The 15,200-nt window shown below is 41.4% G+C and overlaps 1 protein-coding gene across 5 annotated transcripts in view; it reads right to left on the minus strand.

Annotated features, from left to right (window-relative positions):
• Positions 1-14,599, minus strand: part of FNBP1L (formin binding protein 1 like) — a 124,585-nt gene extending 109,986 nt beyond the window's left edge. The window contains exons 1-2 of one of the 5 annotated variants that reach the window (XM_055585086.1): positions 12,998-13,125; positions 12,223-12,312 (exon numbers count right to left, since the gene is read on the minus strand). In XM_055585086.1, the coding sequence (XP_055441061.1) occupies positions 12,223-12,237 (15 nt within the window). In that variant the 5' untranslated portion in view covers positions 12,238-12,312; positions 12,998-13,125. Of the gene's footprint in view, positions 1-8,440; positions 8,577-12,222; positions 12,313-12,997; positions 13,126-14,262 lie in introns of those variants that run through there. The other 4 variants (XM_055585089.1, XM_055585088.1, XM_055585087.1 and 1 more) reach the window with 4 other exon arrangements.
• Between the last annotated feature and the right edge of the window lie 601 nt (positions 14,600-15,200).

Below are 15,200 nucleotides of genomic sequence, written 5' to 3' on the forward strand. Positions count from 1 at the left end.
GGAACAGGCTAGAAGAATACATGTGGTAATGGATTAGAGTTGGAGATATCAGGAAGAATTCATATTTAACTTAATATACAGACAGAGATGGTTAGCATAAAGAAACACTCATAAATATGTGTATATACATAGGTTAGTATACACATATATTTCTGTTTTATCAGCTGAGACTAAAACAAATAAAATCCCAGTAACAATGAGCTCATCTAGCATCCATAAATTGTTTTCTTTTTTTTTCTTTACAACATTAGTTTATTAAAGTAGTTACAAGCAAATATTTAAAACTGCATATTATATACAATAACATTATTTTAGAGATATTGCTTTCTTCACTTACACCATATATTGTTTTCTAATACTGTTCTCCAATAAAAGGAACAAGGGCTCTTTACAGAAATGGCTGATTCTAGGACTGGGGCAAGAAATATGCAAGATGAATCTGTATCATTTAGTAGTCCCAGAAAGTAAGGAAGTACTCTTAAAAAAAAATCCTTATTGATGGAGATGTGTTACAGTAATCAACTGAAAGATTTCCCATTGACCAAAATTGGACCAATCTGAGTAAAAGAATAAATGAAGAACTGGATTATAATTCAAAGCATAAATATCCTTGAGTCCATACTGATATAAATAAATGATTGAATAAATTAATTAATGGGAGATAAGAAGCAAATCTTCCATGCAGAAAATTCCAAATAAATTATGTAGACACTCCACTCTAAAAAGGGGGAGCCTAACTTCTCTCTCTTTAAGGGTGGGCTACCCTTATGGCAGAAAGTGAAGAGGAACTCAAAAGCCTCTTGATGAAAGTTAAAGAGGAGAGTGAAAAAGTTGGCTTAAAGCTCAACATTCAGAAATCGAAGATCATGGCATCTGGTCCCATCACTTCATGGGAAATAGATGGGGAAACAGTGGAAACAGTGTCAGACTTTATTTTGGGGGGCTCCAAAATCACTGTAGATGGTGACTGCAGCCATGAAATTAAAAGATGCTTACTCCCTGGAAGGAAAGTTATGACCAACCTAGATAGCGTATTCAAAAGCAGAGACATTACTTTGCCAACAAAGGTCCGTCTAGTCAAGGCTATGGTTTTTCCAATGGTCATGTATGGATGTGAGAGTTGGCCTGTGAAGAAAGCTGAGCGCCGAAGAATTGATGCTTTTGAACTGTGGTGTTGGAGAAGACTCTTGAGAGTCCCTCAGACTGCAAGAAGATCCAACCAGTCCATTCTAAAGGAGATCAGTTCTGGGTGTTCTTTGGAAGGACTGATGCTGAAGCTGCAACTCCAATACTTTGGCCACTTCATGTGAAGAGTTGACTCATTGGAAAAGACTGATGCTGGGAGGGACTGGGGGCAGGAGGAGAAGGGGACGACAGAGGATGAGATGGCTGGATGGCATCACCAACTCTATGGACATGAGTTTGAATGAACTCCGGAAGTTGGTGATGGACAGGAAGCCTGGCGTGCTGCAATTCATGGGGTTGCAAAGAGTCGGACATGACTGAGCGACTGAATTGATCCAAAGTGACTTCCTTTCAAAGAGTACAAGAAGGAAGGTGGGAGGAATCACTTTACAGTGGAGAAACCTGACAAACACTACTTCAGCCAGGAGACTGAGATGAATATCAACAATGATAAATCTTGTTGATAATATATACCCTTTCATCCTATGAACATGGCACATGATCATCCTCCCCAAAACCAGTAATTCCAGTCTGACCATGGCTAAAAAAGCAAATTCCCAAAGAAAGGCATCCTACAATTTTAGCTGACTAAAATGGTAGCTCAGATGGTAAAGAAGCTGCCTGAAATGCAGGAGACCCCCCAGATTCCTGGGTGGAGAAGATGCCCTGGAGAAGAGAATGACAACTCCCTCCAAAGAGAGGAGCCTGTCGGGCTACAAATCATGGGGTCGCAAAGATTCGGACTCGGCTGTCAACTTTCACTTTCAGTACTCCTCTAAACTCTCAAGCGGACCAAAAACAGGAAAGTCCAAGAAAATGTCACAGACAAGAAATGCCTAAGGAGACATGGCAACTAAATGTAACGTGGAGCAGAAAAATAAATTAGGTAAAAACTAAAGAAATTTGAATAAACTAAGCACTTTAGTTAATAATAATGCATCAATATTGGTTCATTAACTGTAACAAATGTACCATTCTAATACATGAATTTCAAGAAAAAAAATTTTTTTAAGTAACTGCCACTAACCCCACTGATTGATGGCCTTTTACTCTGCAAACAGTTTTACAGTTTGGCATTGTATCCAGGTGACCAAGAGACGTGGGAAATTACCAGAGATCTTCACTATTTCCAAGATCCAGGAAAACTTTTCACTCACAAATAAACTTGTAGACTCCTACTTCAGCACCCTTTCCTCAGTCCCTGCAGTGCCTTTACTCAGTCTGAGGACAGGTCATTTCACTATGCCCTGCCCATCAACTGTTGATACTTGCTCAAAACATTCATCTGTTCTAGCAAGTGATGTCAGCAGGGCACAGTGTGCCGATCAAGCAGCAGCCACTGGACTGCAATGAAGACATTTAAGTCCTTCACCCACCAGGTCTCTTAAAATGATGGTGGGCTGTGTTAGACCCCTTAAGAATTCACCTCTAAATATCTGCTGTCACTTACACAGCTGCCTTTTATTAACTCCCATGCTATTATTCAACTATGTATGTATCTACAAATATATATACATAGCTGGATATAGATGTGTATCTATGAAGCCATCATTAACTCCTTAGGGACAGAGACTATAAATTCTATGTTTTGGGTTGCCTTATACTCTTTCTAATAAAATCCTAATTTTATCCAGGGGGCAATTTACCCAACTTTGGACAGTGAAACCTAAGGGGAAGTTTGCTGCAGGGTTTCTGAAAGCCTTCCTGATAAAGAGGCAGACATAGCTTATGTTCCTCTTTTCTTTTTCTATTTTTCCTTTCTTTTTCTTTTGGTCTTAATAGCAGACATGATGGTTGGAGCTACAACCACTGCGATGTACTCATTGCAATCCTAAGGAAAAGTCCAAAGCAGCTGCACAGATGCTAACTGACAGTGTTAAGTTTATAAACCCATGCCAGTGACTGCCTACCTCCAAATTTCTTGTCATATAAGACAAACTATTTAAGCACCTACCAGTAAAAAGAGGAATTAAATCAAGCTGTGGCTCCCAACACCATCAACAGCAATGATAAATAAGACATCAAAAGAAAGACTGTAGTTAACCTCCTGCACTGTCACAACAGGACTGGAAGAGAGAGAGAGTATCTGAACAAGCCCAAGGTAAACTATCAAACAAAATCCCTTAAAAGACTTTTAACAGCCCAAACCCTAAACTTAGGGCATTATCAGAGCTCAGTATGTCCTAATCTTAACAGACATCTTTCCAGGGTCCTAAGATCACAAAATATGTAAGTCTGTTAATGAAACCCTGGCTTTCATGGTGGTCCACTGGTTAAGAATCCACCTTGCAATGCAGGGGACACCGGTTTGATCTCTGATCCAATAAGATCCCACACACCGCAGGGCAACTACGCCCATGTGCCACAACTACTGAGTCTGCTCTGAAGCCAGCAACTGCAACTATCGAGCCCACAGGCCACGGCTACCGAAGGCCACGAGCCCTAGAGCCCATGCTCTGCAAAAAGAAGCCACCGCAATGAGAAGCCCAGCCCGCACACTCCAACTAGAGAGTAGCCTCTGCTCTCTGCAACTAGAGAAAGCCCGCAGGCAGCAACCAAAAAAAGGGGGAAAAAAGCAATACGGAAGCTTTGGATATTATGCAAGAATAATAAAACTAAACACAATAAAACAAAAACCTATTTTTAATATTCACAAATAACTAAGTTAAGATATTGCTCCAAGATGCAAGGAGAAGATGCTATTTTAAAAGTACATTCAGGGGAGTCCCCTGGTGGTCTAGCAGTTAGGATTTGGTGCTTTCACTGCCATGGCCTAAGTTCTAACCCTGATTTGGAATCTAAAGTACCACAAGCTGCACAGTGTGGCAAAAAAAAAAAAAATTCAGAAAACAAGAAAAAAACAACAAAAAGTAGCTCTTGGAAATTAAAAATGTAATAGCAAAAATTAAAAACTCAACCTAAGAATTTCCAGTTTCCAATAGTGGCAGGCTTAGTTATTTGAAGCATCTATGACTATTTCACTGAATAAAAACTTTAAAATATGGATAAAATGTATTTCAAAAATTTTAAAGCACCAAGACAAGTCAAGATAATAAGGAATTACAAAGTCACAAGTGAAGTAAAATTAGAATCCAGAAAGGGAAAAAGGCACATACCACCTATTTTGCCTTAAGGATATTTGCCAATCCTGAAAATCAGGATTTTTGTTTTAGTAACATTACAAGAAATGTTGGGAGAAATATCAATAACCTCAGATATGCAGATGACACTACCCTTATGGCAGAAAGTGAAGAGGAACTCAAAAGCCTCTTGATGAAAGTGAAAGAGGAGAGTGAAAAAGTTGGCTTAAAGCTCAACATTCAGAAAACTAAGATCATGGCATCTGGTCCCATCACTTCATGGGAAATAGATGGGGAAACAGTGGAAACACTGTCAGACTTTATTTTGGGGGGCTCCAAAATCACTGTAGATGGTGACTGCAGCCATGAAATTAAAAGATGCTTACTCCTTGGAAGGAAAGTTATGACCAACCTAGATAGCATATTGAAAAGCAGAGACATTACTTTGCCAACAAAGGTCCGTCTAGTCAAGGCTATGGTTTTTCCTGTGGTCATGTATGGATGTGAGAGTTGGCCTGTGAAGAAAGCTGAGCGCTGAAGAATTGATGCTTTTGAACTGTGATGTTGGAGAAGACTCTTGAGAGTCCCTTGGACTGCAAGGAGATCCAAGCAGTCCATTCTAAAGGAGATTAGTCCTGGGTGTTCTTTAGAAGGAATGATGCTAAAGCTGAAACTCCAGTACTTTGGCCACCTCATTCGAAGAGTTGACTGATTGGAAAAGACTCTGATGCTGGGAGGGATTGGGGGCAGGAGGAGAAGGGGACAACAGAGGATGAGATGGCTGGATGGCATCACCGACTCGATGGACATGAGTTTGGGTAAATTCCGGGAGTTGGTGATGGACAGGGAGGCCTGGCATGCTGCGATTCATGGGTCACAAAGAGTCAGACACGACTGGGTGACTAGACTGAACTGAACCTTACGAGAGATATGGAGACAAAAATCAAAATCCGACAGCAACACAAAGGAATTTCAAGCCCTGAACTTGGTTTAAGGTGGTCCCAGAGTATTAAAAAGCAGAGACACTACTTTCCAACAAAGGTCCCTGTAGTCAAAGCTATGGTTTTTCCAGTAGTCATGTATGGATGCGAGAGGTGGACTATAAAGAAGGCTGAGTGCTTAAGAGTTTATTGATTCTTTTGAACTGTGATGTTGGAGAAGACTCTTCAAAGTCCCTTGAACTGCAAGATCAAACCAGTTAATCCTAAAGGAAACCAAGTCTTAATATTCACTGGAAGGACTGATGCTGAAACTGAAGCTCCAATACTTTGGCCACTTGATGAGAAGAGCCGACTCATTAGAAAAGACCCTGATGACGGGAAAGATTGAAGGCAAGAGAAGGGGATGACAGAGGACCAGATGGTTGGATGGCATCTCTGATTCAATGGACATGAGTCTGAGCAAGCTATAGGAGATGGTGAAGGACAGGGAAGCCTGGCGTGCTGCAGTCCATGGGGTCGCAAACAGTTGGATATGACCGAGCAACTGAACAACAGACTAGGAGAGACCCCAGGCACATGGCAGAAGAAAATACAAAGCTTATACATAAAATGGGACACTATAAACTAATCAGAAAAGGATGATTCTCACAGAGTCCATGTTAAATGGAAGAAGTCAGATGGAAAACAGTACATATCATATCATTTTTGTGAGGTTAAAAAAATCTACAAAACTAATCAATGGCAATTCAAGTCAGAATAATGACTGCCTTTGGGAGATATTTAGTGGGGATGGCATAAGCGAGACTTCTGTATCTTGCTCTTGGTGGGAGTGACATGAAAGAGTGCATTCATTCTATTTTTTAAAATCTTAAGATACATGTAAAAACTATACTTTATGAATGTTATATTGTAATGAAGTGTTTACATGAAAATGAAATAAAATTTTCATATTAAAAAAAGTTAACAAATATTCATTGTATTCAGTCTTTTCAAACAGTAATGGAGAAGGCAATGGCAACCCACTCCGGTACTCTTGCCTGGAAAATCCCATAGACGGAGGAGCTTGGTGGGCTACAGTCCATGGGGTGCCAAGAGTCGGACACGACTGAGCGACTTCACTTTCACTTTTCACTTCCATGCATTGGAGAAGGAAATGGCAACCCACTCCAGTGTTCTTGCCTGGAGAATCCCAGGGACCGGGGAGCCTGGTGGGCTGCCGTCTCTGGGGTTGCACAGGGTCGGACACGACTGAAGCGACTTAGCAGCAGCAGTAACATTCTTTACTATTTGCTGCTGCTGCTGCTGCTAAGTCGCTTCAGTCGTGTCCGACCCTGTGTGACCCATAGACAGTAGCCCACCAGGCTCCCCTGTCCCTGAGATTCTCCAGGCAAGAACACTGGAGTGGGGTGCCATTTCCTTCTCCAATGCATGGAAGTGAAAAGTGAAAGTGAAGTCGCTCAGTCGTGTCCGACTCCCCGCGACCCCATGGACTGCAGCCTACCAGGCTCCTCCGTCCATGGGATTTTCCAGGCAAGAGTACTGGAGAGAGGTGACATTGTTACTAGTAAATGTTAATAGTAAAGAATGTTGGTCTAAAGTCAACATCTAACATCTTAGATGGTCTAAGTCCAGAAAATTATCCAAAAGCAATGGTTTCTTTGTTTATATAAAAGCTACTTACCATAGCAGTTGCAATGATTTTTATTTTTATTATTTATAATGGAAAAAAATCTCAACTAGCCACCATTAACATTTTTTTAAAAATCTATCAGAATCACCTTATAATTTCTCTACTCTGAAAATCAATCTTTTATGTTTTCCTAATTCATTTAACTCTTAGACCACTTAAATTCAAATTATTCATACATAATGACCCATTAATAGTCAAAGCATGTAACAGACATTGTTCTCATTTTTAGAATCCAAAGGGCCGTCAAATAGGCTATATATAAGATAATCATTTGTACTCAAATAATCAAGGAAATGAGAATTCAACACCTAACTTAACTGAGAAACTTCATATGAAAAAACAGAATTAAATTTCAAATTATAAAAAGGGCCCCTAGTATTAAACAAAAATAAGAGAAATATACATGTCGGAGGGAAAAAGCACTAAAATAACCTTCGTTTTGACATGATTTGATGATAGAGTTCTTAGCAATTCACTAATTCCCTCATTCAACAAATATTTCAATGCTTATTACATACCTATTCCTTTTCTACAAATTCAGAATACAGCAAGAATACAAAAGGAACAAAACAGATGACTTTTATGGTCCAGAAACAACAAAATAATGGTGTGCCAAAAATAGGAAAATCTGATTCTATACATTTTTATTTTTCAACATGCAACAAATATATACAAATATTGCACATATTTCACAAGGTACTATTTAAATCTGACTAGTTCTCTATCAAGAACTTATACGAACATTGCTAATATATGGAACAAGTTTGTTTCCTATAAAACAAAAACATTTTATATAATATTTTCCTACTAGTTTTTAATATGCAGCAAATATGACTATGTTCCTCAAAAAGAGGATTTTTTCATTTTTTGCTAGTCAGATGCAAATGTTTAAAGTTGAAGGTTATGAAATAAGATACTATTTGTGAGTACACACAGAAGATGCTCCATTATTACAAACCATTATTGTTCTCTTGTCCTATTTTCTGCCTGCACACAGGGGCTGATAAGAAAAAATAAGCAGAACAGGCTTTTAAAGTTTCCAGCCAAACCTACACTTTATAGATTGGGGGAAGAAGAGAGTGCTTTTCTTTTTTTTAAGATAAAAGGGAGGGGAGTGGAAATGAGTGGTTTAAGGAAGTAGCAATGAAGAGGAGACAGGCTTACTCTCCAGCCTCCACCTTATTATTGTTAGGAGAGAATAGCAGCATAAATAAGAGTCTGGATTGACTGTCGCCCTCCTTAATTAGTAACAACAGTTATACAATGTTGAACACAACAATTTCTACCCAAAAAAAGGTAATGTAAGACATTTATACCATTACTATTTTCATATGCAAGAAATAAATATAAGGGGGTAGTCCCATAAGAAAGGTAATATCCAGAATGTATACTCTAGAGGGAGGGGCTTAGGAGGAACTGGTCAACAGAGGCTATTCTGAACAGTGATATCAATATACGGGAATATTCTAGAATTAGGAAAGTAGTATCACCTCAAAATGACTCTAATTCATAAGTCTGACATTATAAGCCTTAATAAATCTTACCATACATCGCATTTCCCTGGTGGCTCAGACGGTAAAAATCCACCTGCAATGCTGGAGACCTGGGTTCAATCCCTGGGTTGGGAAGATCCCCTGGAGGAGGGCACGGTAACCCACTCCAATATTCTTGCCTGGAGAATCCCTATGGACAGAGGAGCCTGGTGGGCTACGTGTTTCCCCATAATAGACACTCAATCATTATTTCATTTTTTAAACCAAATTTCTACAGTACTTTCATGGCCTTTGAAAAAACAACGCAGCTCACAAGATTAGGACTTTTCTTTGTCAGCCATCTCTAAATAAGTATATTCTAAAAAAATCTTAAGTAAAACCAAGATTTGGTCTAAACGCTATAGACTACAATGGGACCAAACTCCTTTGAGCTATAAAAATCTACATGTGGTCTACGATTTCATCAGCTATTTGGGTTTTTCTCTCCCTCTTCCAGTTCTTCTGTGATATAACTGACATGCATCACTATATAAGTTTAAGGTACAGCATAATGATTTGACTTACATAGATCACAAAATGATTACCACAATAAGTTCAATGAACATCATCCCATACAGATACAAAATTAAAGAACTAAAAAAATTTAACCCTTAGGATTTACTCTCTCAACAACCTTCCTATATAACATTGTTGTTTAGTTGTTAAGTCGTGTCCGACTCTTTTGCAACCCCAAGGACTGTAGCTCTCCAGGCATTTCTGTCCATGGGATTTCCCAGGCAAGAATACTGGAGTAGGTTGTCATTTCCTTCTCTGGGGGATCTTCCCAACCTAGGGACTGAACCCACGTTTCCTGCATTGGCAGGCAGATTCTTTACCACTGAGCCACTAGAGACCTTCATATAGAATATACAATACTGTTAATTATATTTACCACATTGTACATTATATCCCTAGTACTTAAAACTAGAAGTTTATACCTTTGGACTGTCTTCATCCAATTTCCTTCCTCTCCTCCCCTACCCTCACCACGAATCTCTGTGAGTTTGTTTTCTAAGTGTAACTTATCTACAACACTATGTTAGTTCATTATATAACATAATAATTCAGTATTTCTAAACATTTAAAAATGATCACCACAGCAAGTCGAGTTACCATTTCATTGGCTATTTTGGCAGTCACATCATCAGGTGAATTTACAAGAACTACCTTTAGAGGTCAGTTTTTTCCCAATCTGTAAAAACTATTAACCCAAATACTACAACTTGAGTTCATCATTTTGGCTTCAGATCATGTAGACCTTCTTCAATTGTTAATAACTAGACCACCTAAATTTATCATCACCTAACTAAGGCTTTCGGAACCATAAAAGTTTCCTCAGGGATCTAATTATTAATCAGTAATCAATACTCTCGGAGAAGGCAATGGCACCCCACTCCAGTACTCCTGCCTGGAAAATCCCATGGACGGAGGGGCCTGGTAGGCTGCAGTCCATGGGGTCGCTGAGGGTCGGACACAACTGAGCGACTTCACTTTCACTTTTCACGTTCATGCATTGGAGAAGGAAATGGCAACCCACTCCAGTGTTCTTGCCTGGAGAATCCCAGGAACAGCGGAGCCTGGTGGGCTGCCGTCTATGGGGTCACACAGAGTCGGACACGACTGAAGTGACTTAGCAACACCAGCAATCAATACTCTGGGTAATGCAATGAACTATTAATTCAAGTGGGCAAACATGTATGATCACCAACAGTCACTGTATTAGTGAAAACAAAAAGATTAACCCAGTCCCTACACTCAAGGACTCAAAAGCTTAGTTTTACACGTTTACAATATAAGTGTTAGTACAGAAGTGCTACCAAAGATAGGAAGTATTAAAGGGTAAAGACTAGAAGTGTAAAATAAAGAATTCACTGAATCTATCAACCAATGCACATTTTTAAATTTCTTCCAAAAAGATATCATGAGCTTTGTCATATGCACCTAGCTAGAAATATGATGAAAATAATGATGGCTTTCAAATTATACACTCTGAAAACTAAGGGCCAAAAATCATAGACCAGGAAACTAAGGCACAAAAAAGGTTTATGTATCCCTATAAATTAAGTCAGACATTTGAACCTACTTCCTAATTTCCAAACTAGTTCCCTCATTTCCCTAATGAGGAGAGAGCAAATTTTTTAATAAATCAGGATATGAATGTGACCTATGCAAACATTTTTTTCTATCTATATATACACTCACAATCCATACATAAACTGATTTTTTTTCCTCATTGACCTTTAACTTGCTCCTCAAAAGACTAAAAAGCTATCACCTAATAAATAAAAGATAGGACTTCTCCAATTTCCAATTTCCTTATTTGTAAAAAGGGCTAATCATTACAAAATCTATGCTTTGCAAAATTATTAATTCATATTTAGACTTCTCTGTCTACCATTCTTCCTATGGTAATAAAGAAATCAACACAATAAACAATGCATCCTGAAGAAATGAATGTCACCTCTTTGAGTGATACCACCCAGAACACAGAACCCAGAACTGAGTCCCTAGCATATATTCACTACCTTATTTAAACGCCCATTTGGAACACAAGAAATCTCTTAAAGTACAATTTATTACCAGTTAACTTATATCCCCAAACAAATATCTGACACAACCAATTTAGCCTATTACTATTAGTTCTGTACCCCCGAGTCAGTATTAGAATGGTTTAATTTTATAACTTTATTCTCAAGTTTAACGTAAGACTTAAGATAGCAATAAACTCCAATGAATATTATAAGAAATAAACAAGTTTGAGTGCATAACTGCTTTATCATATTTTCTTTTGTTAACAGTGTGTTCTCAGTGAGGTTTAACTTTGGGACAATAATGTGATCCTACAGATGAAAATAATATTAAGAACTGGTTTCTCAATTCAAATTTTCAATAGAATTTTCCCAGCCTCAAATTCCTCAATGGCAAGAGCAGGTGTTTGTTACAATCATATCGAACCACAATATCCTTATTCAAAACTGAGATTTGTAAAAATAAATAAATAAAAACAACAACAGAAAATCTACGCCTTGTCAATGCAGGACACAGGTTCAATCCCTGATTCACCAAGATCCCACATGCAGCAGAGCAACTAAGCCCATGCTCCACAACAGCCAGAGAACAGCAATACTGAGCCCACCTGCCACAACTAAAACCATTTGTGCCTAACTCTGAGGTACTAGAGTCTGAGTCAATCTAGTGCATGCTTTGCCAAGCACACAGGATTGGCAGAGTAGGGATAAGGGTGCGGTGACAGAAGGAATCCAAATTTCTTTACCAGACTAGGAATTCAAGTACGAATGCTTCAAATAGCTTCTTTATCATTAAATCATTGTGAATATGGGTCAACCATGGAATTACATTCTTTTATTAATGTTTCCCTGACATTAATTTTGCTCAAACCTGGGGCTTCCCAGGTGAGTCCCTGGTAAAGAAACAGGTTCGATCCCTGGGTCAGAAGCAGTCCTGGAAAAAGAAATGGCAACCCACTCCAGTATTCTTGCTGGGAAATTCTATGGACAGAGGAGCCTGGCAGGCTACAGTCCACAGGGTTGAAAAGAGTCGGCTACGACTTGAACACGCACGCCGCAACTATTGAAGCCCACATGCCCTAGAACGAGAGCTCCACAAGTGAAGCCACTGCAAAGAGAAGCCCCTGCTCTCCGCAACTAGAGACAGCAACAAAGACCCAGCACAGCCAAACATAAATAAATAACTGTAAAAACCCAGGAAATCTACTTAAATTTTTCTAAGGCCTCTTCTGGTGCAAACAGTTCTCTATACCAATTTATACTTACTTTAGGTGTAAGCATCCAGTTGATATTAGTTGATTCCACGTTATTTAATTCCTAGTATTTCCCTCAAACCACTAAAAAACAAGTTAAAACCTGGAGATATATGAAATTTTAAGAGAAAAATTAAATTTTTTTATTTCAAAAGGATACAAAATAATTTTTAGATATAACAGAAATTCCCACCTCCTCTATGATTCACCTTTTTAAATTGCTAAAAAACTACTCAAACGCTGAACGTAAATCACTGAATTAGGAGACAGGTAACTGCTTCTGACTGTATTATATTTTTAAATTAAAGTATTTTTAAAGATCACATTTTAGTCTTCTCGAAAATATTTTGTTTCTCCTTAAAATTGCTTTCAATAGTGTTATACAAAGCAATTTTTTCCAGTCTAAATTAAATCTAAACAATATTCCTCCACTATTTTATTAGTTATATACTTTTTAAAGTATTCTGCTTACATTCTTCCTTCCTCTGAAACGTGGATCATATAAGCGTGTAAAAATAAAAATATTTTCTAATTATAAAATTGGAAAATAAAACATGTTCATCTCCTTTAATTAGGACAAACTATAATCAATTACAGAATGTCCTATGTCAATGGAAGAGATCAATAATGCCTGAGACTCTAACCAAGTAAAAAATTAAAGCTCACATAATTTACTACACAATCCTCCCCAAAACAAGTATAATTAATTCTATCTAAGAACGTAAATGGAAGGGCCCCTGGGGTATTTTCTCTTGGGCGGTGTGTTTACAGAATGGGCAAACACTTGCCTAGAATGTTGCAGATTTTTGGGCTGGCTTAAGTTCATCAACTAGATGAACTCTAAAGTTCAATTCTAAGATTCCCAACTGTGAGTAAAACGCGAAGCATAAAAACACTGTGCCCTTCAATTAACCGATCTGCCTTCACTGCCACCCTAACTGGATGCATGGAGACAAAAAACTTCTTTCTCTTGCAGGAGATCCTGGTTAACAAAAGGCAAGGAAAACATGCACAGGTGGGATAAAAAGGCGGAATGGCTGAAATCAGGAGGATCTCGGGACAGCGCCCCCACATTCGTCCCTCCGCGGCACCTGAGAAATCACTGCCCGCCACACCTCCACCCTTCCCGTGGAGGCGTCACGAGCCAATTCTCTGACCTATTACAGTCCACCCTCACCTGGCCTGACACTGGGCATTGTCTAGAATCTTCAGCGCCCAAGAAAGGCAAGTAGGAAAAAGAAAGAAAAGCGAGAGGAGGAGTGAGAATAAAGAACAACGGAAGGGAAGTAAAGCAATCGGGAAGCCGCACGATTTGGGGAAAACTGGGTTCCCCATCGATCACTCAATTTAATTCAGATCACAAAAGCCACCCCCCTGGCTCAAGATAGCAGCCAGACGTGGCCCAGCTAGAGTCCCCGAAGCCACTCCGGTCAGAGCAACGAGACACGGAGAGGGAAATGGGCGTGTGGGCTGGGCCTGGCTGGCCAGAGGCCGGACTCCGAACAAAGCCGCCCGGCTCCCCCTACCTGGGGCTACGGCGGCGGGCGGTGCCTCGCGGCTCCCTGCGTCGCCCAGGTCCGGAGACGCCCTCGCCCCAGGGACCCTCGCCCGGGCTCTGGGCCGCGGCGAGCCCCCTCCCCGCCCGCGAACAGCGCCCCTTTGGGACAATGGGCCCCCTCCCCCGCCTCTGGGAGGGGAGGTACAAAGGCAGAGAAGCGCGGCCCGGCACGGAGCCAGGCGTCCGGAAAGTGAAGGCGGAGGAGAAGAGAGAGAAACCCAGAGGATGGCGGCGGACGCGGCAACCGGCGGGCAGCTCCCCCGGCCGTCCAATTCGCTGCCCTCAGCCCCACCGCCGCGGCAGGGGCGGGAGCGCGGACCAGCAGCCTCTCAAGCCCTGCCTACAGGGAAGAGGGGTTCGCACACAAAGAACAGCAGTACCCCCACCCTCTGCCAGCGCCGGGGACCGCCCGACGCGCTCCGGTCGCCGACGCCTGCTCAGCCCGAGTCTCTCCGGGGCCAGGGTCCGCGCGGGGCGCCTCTCTCCCCGACTCACCCACAGCTCCGTGCCCCAGCTCATGGTGGATCCTGAGGCGACTCGAGCCGCCTGGCTGCCCGCTGTTCGTCCGTCCGTCGGCTCTGCCGTCAGTCTGCCCGACCTCCCACTGGCGGGCTCGCGGCTCGGCTGCTCAGCCTCCAAAGGTGCCGCCACCGCCGGGTTCCCCAGTGAGTGAGAAAGACGCGACTGGCGGAGCCTCCGCCGACGCCGCGTCCCCGCCTCCCGGAGCCGGCTGGGAGGGGGCCAGGGCCGAGGGGAGGCGGGACGCAGAGAGGGGAGGGGGCGGGGCGCGATGCACCCTGGGATCTGGGCGGACCGGTGCTTGCCCGCCAAGGAGGGCAGGGTCCACTCTGACTGGAGGGTCTACGGTTCGCACAACTCTTCCTTCCCGCCCAGTCTCTGTTTCCCCTACCTCCGGGCTCGGACTGTCCCACCGCCGCCAGAGCCACTCGAATATCTGTCTCCAAAAAGGAAAGGGAGAGAAGGAAAAGTCGCCCACCGCCCTTCTCTGCCCTGTGTCCCCTTAAATGAGGCGGGTCTTTACTGCCTCTTGCCTCCTCCGCTTGGGAGAAACCCAGACAAGGAAACCTCATCCAAATCCTTGGGTTTAGATTGTGGAGAGTTGTATTTTATTTATAAGGAAAAAAAGTCTTAATGGTTAAGGTGATCTTGGGAATCACTAAAACGTGTACAATGTCAAATATAAATGCAACTGTGCCTCTGATTCTGCTTTTAATAATATTTCTGTAAGTTCTGCCAGGAAATCATAAAAAGAAGTAGATCTTTCAGCATTCATTTGGGATTGTTATGATGATAGGGGTCTTCCCTGATAGCTCGGTTAGGAAAGAATCCGCCTGCAATGCAGGAGACCCGGGACAGGAGATGGAAGATAATGGAAAATGTGACCAGAGGTGTGTCACCTGCAGGAAAAGAGA

The sequence above is a fragment of the Bubalus kerabau genome, chromosome 6 (genome assembly GCF_029407905.1).
Source record: "Bubalus kerabau isolate K-KA32 ecotype Philippines breed swamp buffalo chromosome 6, PCC_UOA_SB_1v2, whole genome shotgun sequence".
NCBI classification, from domain to species: Eukaryota; Metazoa; Chordata; class Mammalia; order Artiodactyla; family Bovidae; genus Bubalus; species Bubalus kerabau.